Source organism: Rhinopithecus bieti, unplaced genomic scaffold (genome assembly GCF_001698545.2).
Source record: "Rhinopithecus bieti isolate Rb0 unplaced genomic scaffold, ASM169854v2 scaffold_15283, whole genome shotgun sequence".
NCBI lineage: Eukaryota > Metazoa > Chordata > Mammalia > Primates > Cercopithecidae > Rhinopithecus > Rhinopithecus bieti.
Genome location: NW_016808172.1, coordinates 309565 through 313311, shown reverse-complemented (window position 1 = coordinate 313311; position 3747 = coordinate 309565). Strand labels below are relative to the sequence as shown.

The 3747-nt window shown below is 59.1% G+C and overlaps 1 protein-coding gene across 1 annotated transcript; it reads right to left on the bottom strand.

Annotated features, from left to right (window-relative positions):
- Positions 1-300: 300 nt before the first annotated feature.
- On the bottom strand, positions 301-1678 carry CFD (complement factor D). The gene is made up of 3 exons (XM_017885627.1): positions 1568-1678; positions 548-704; positions 301-460 (listed from the first exon to the last, which is right to left on the bottom strand). The coding sequence occupies exons 1-3, from the start codon at positions 1620-1622 to the stop codon at positions 301-303; spliced, it is 372 nt and encodes a 123-aa protein (XP_017741116.1). The 5' UTR covers positions 1623-1678.
- Positions 1679-3747: the final 2069 nt, after the last annotated feature.

The window sequence follows — 3747 nt, the reverse complement described above, 5'->3', positions numbered from 1 at the left end:
GGGGGTCTCTGCAGCAGGAGAGATCTAGGCTAGACCCTAGGTGGGGGTGCAGGTGGGGGTGGGGTGGGTGCGAGGGTCCCCAGTGCAGCCGCAGAGGTCGAGGCTGGACCCGGGGTGGGGATGCAGGGGATGGGGGGCTCCCAGCACAGCGAGACAGGTCGAGGCTGGACCCGGGGTGAGGGCGCGGGGATTGTGGGGCGGGGTCCCCATGCAGCAGGAGAGGTCGAGGCTGGACCCTGGACCCGGAGCGGGGTGGAGTGAGGGTGGGGCGGGGATCCCAGAGCCCCAGGAGGGACTGCGCTACACGGGGCCGACCTGCAGCAGGAGGAGGTCGTGGTCGATGGTGTCCGGCCGGCTGTCCGGGTGGGGCACTGCGCGGAGCACGTCGTACAGGCGCTTGGAGGGCTCCGGCTGCGACAGGGAGTGCGCGCCCAGGAGAACCTGCACCTTCCTGTCGGCCCTGGGGACCAGGCAGAGGCCGTGGTCGGTGCCAGCCGAGTCCCCCCACCCCACCCGGGCTCTTTCCCCGCGCGGCGCGGGCACTCACGCATCCTCCAGGCAGTGTGCCGCGCTCAGCACCCACTGCTCGGCCACCAGGACGCCGCCGCACAGGTGCTCTCCGTTCACCTGCACCGACGCCATGTAGGGCCGCGCGTGGGCCTCGGCCTCTCTGCCGCCCAGGATCCGACCGCGGGGCTGCGCAGCTGTGGGTGGGCGGGCGTGTGAGGGCCGCGGGGTGGACTCCACCCCCGGGCGAGGCTGCCTGGCGGGATCCCAGCTCTCACCCCCGCAGGCCGCTCCCCCCCAGAATCCCATCTCAGGGCGCTGTTTCCAGCACTTTGGGAAACCGAAGGGGGGGGGGGGGGGGGGTGGGGCAGATCATGAGGTCAGGAGTTCGAGACCAGCCTGGCCAATATGGTGAAACCCCGTCTCTACTGTAAAAAGAAATACAAAATATTAGCCAGTGTGGCCTATAATCCCAGTTATTCGGGAAACTGAGGCAGGAGAATCGCTTGAACCCGGGAGTCGGAGGTTGCAGTGAGCCGAGATCACACCACTGCACTCCAGCCTGGGCTACAGAGCCAGACTCCCTCTCAAAAAAAAAAAAAGAAAGAAAATGAAGAATTCCATCTCCGTCTTGGGGCCCCTCGGCATTGCAAACTCAGATACACGTGGGCCAGAATGCCCCAGAGTACGGAACCCACAGTGGGCCAGGGACGGGGGGCAGATCCCAGCTCCCCACCCTGGGCACAATGCCTTCCAGTTGGACATGAGAGAAATGGAGCTGAGCTAACCAGTGCCCGGGCCAGCCCAGTCAGCCAGGCAGAACCGTTTTCCACACAGACATTCAGACTCTGTCTGCAAGAAAAGCTGATTCCAAAAAGTGCCAATTTCCAATCCGAATCTTCTAGAATTTCTCAGCGTTCAGAGCCTTCCATTGGTGAGGAGAGACACCCCCTTCCTGCCCGCCTGGAGGGGCTGGAGGACCGTCCGTGTGACCAAGGGGAGCACCTGGCCCATGCCCCTACAGACCCCTGCCCCTCACCCCAGGCCCAGGCCCCCTCACCGCAGGCGGCCGCTCCTAGGAGGACCAGAACTGCCAGGTGCTCCCAGCTGTGCATGGTAAAGCTGCTGTGGCTGAGACACTGACCCAGGCGGGGCCCTGGGGGTGCTTTTATAAGGGTGGAGGGGGCGGGAGTCTCCCAGGGGCCCTGTCCGCTGGGTGGGCAGCGGCCCAGCTGGGGAAAGGGGAACCCGCCCGCCTGGCCTCCGCCCTCCCGGGGACTGGGTTACCTCCTGCCAGACTCACACCAGAGTCCACAAGTCGCCAGGAGACCCTCCAGCCTCTGTAAGCCTGACGGCCTGCTGGCCCTGGGTGGAGGGCAGTCCCTCAGATGGGTAGGAGGCAGAGAGGGGGACTGTACCCACCCCAGCCCCCCGGCCCCAACTTCACCAGACACAGAGTCTCCTAGCTTTGTTTCACAATCCTAGTTGGAGGCCACAGGGTGTAAACAACCCACTTCCTTGTCCTGCTACCCCTCCCTTCTCTTCCTCCTCCAAATTAGAGAGAAGGTCTGATGGGGTAGGAAGGTCACTTGACACCCTTGTCTCTGTCTCTGTGGCCTCTGGGGCTTGACGCGCTGACAATAGAATGTTGGAACGGCCAAGGCAGAGGCAGCTGGGAAGACTGGCTACAAGGGACAGAAAACCAAGACAAACTGGGTGGAGCCTGAACCATGAAAGTTATATGGAAAGTTCAGGGAGGCCACCTTCAGGTGTGGCTTGATCCAGGTGCCTGAAGAATATCCAGTGTCTGCCTCTGGCTTCTCCTTTCTTCTCTGATGGTTTCTCTCCTAACCAGGCTCCCCAGGTGTGCTTCTAGGGACCCCATACTCAACCCAGTGGCTCAGTGGCCCCTCCTAAAATTCTTCATCACTCCAGCCAAGTCTCAAGATTGCCTTGGGTTGGCGGAGCCTGGATCACACGCCCCCTCCCAAACTGCTCACTGAGGGCAGGTTCTGATGAACAGAGTCAGGGCTGACTGGGCACAGTGGCTCCCACCTACCATCCCAGCATGTTGGGAGACCAAGATAGGAGGATCTCTTGAGCCCAGGAATTCGAGGCCAGCTTGGGGATCATGGTGAGACCCCCTCTCTACAAAAAAAATAAAAATAAAATACTTCTCAGAATCTGGGCCATGGGGCCTTCTGTGAGGTGGGGATTTCTGTGTGTTGTTTTTGTTTTATTACAGACAGGGTCCAGGCTCAAGTGCAGTGGTGCAATCATAGCTCACTGCAGCCTCCTCGACCTCCCAGGTTCAACTGATCCTCCTACTTCAGGCTCCAGAAGTGCTGGGACTGCAGGCCTGCTCATGGTGTAGCTCCATGTTTCACATCTACCTCCAGGGGCCAGTGGGATTCACGCTGCATGAATCCATGGTGCGGGGACCGAAGGATGGGGGTACCTTGTGGGGAGGACCTCGGACATTGTCTCCAGGGGGAGCAGCACATGGGATTCCCCAGCTTTTCTCTTCACCGTGGATCATTTCTTTCTTTTCTTTTTTTTTCTTCTTTAGAAGGAGTCTTGCTGTGTCACCCAAGTTGGAGTGCAGTGGCGTGATGTCTGCTCACTGCAATGTCCGCCTCCCAGGTTAACGCCATTCTCCTACCTCAGCCTCCCAAGTAGCTGGGACTATAGGCATCCACCACCACACCCAGCTAATTTTTTGTATTTTTAGTAGAGACAGGGTTTCATCATGTTGGCCAGGATGGTCTCGATCTCCTGACCTCATGATCCATGCACCTCGGCCTCCCAAAGTGCTGGGATTACAGGTATGAGCCACTGCGCCCGGCCTCACCTCTTTTTTTTCCCTTTCTTTCTTTTCTTTTTTTCCTTTCTTCCTTTCCTTTCCCTTCTTTCTTTCCTTCCTTCCTTCCTTCCTTCCTTCCTTCCTTCCTTCCTTCTTTTCTTTCTTTCTTCTTCTTTTTTTTTTTTTTGAGACAGGGTCTTGCTCTGTCACCCAGGCTGGAGTGCAGGGGCACGATCTCAGCTCACTGCAACCTCCATCTCCCGGGTTCACGCCCTTCTCCTGCCTCAGTCTCCTGAGTAGCTGGGATTACAGGCATGTGCAACCACACTCGGCTAGATTTTGTGTTTTCAGTAGAGATGGAGTTTTGCCATGTTGGCCAGGCTGGTCTCGAACTTCTGACCTCAGGTGATCCACCCGCCTCAGCCTCCCAAAGTGGT

Excerpts from the sequence above, each read along its gene's own strand:
- CFD (XM_017885627.1), bottom strand. The coding sequence starts at position 1,622 with ATGCACAGCTGGGAGCACCTGGCAGTTCTGGTCCTCCTAGGAGCGGCC. Across the intron at positions 705-1,567 it reads CCTAGGAGCGGCCGCCTGCG|CTGCGCAGCCCCGCGGTCGG; the intron begins GTGAGGGGGCCT and ends GCCCACCCACAG. Across the intron at positions 461-547 it reads GCACACTGCCTGGAGGATGC|GGCCGACAGGAAGGTGCAGG; the intron begins GTGAGTGCCCGC and ends CCTGGTCCCCAG.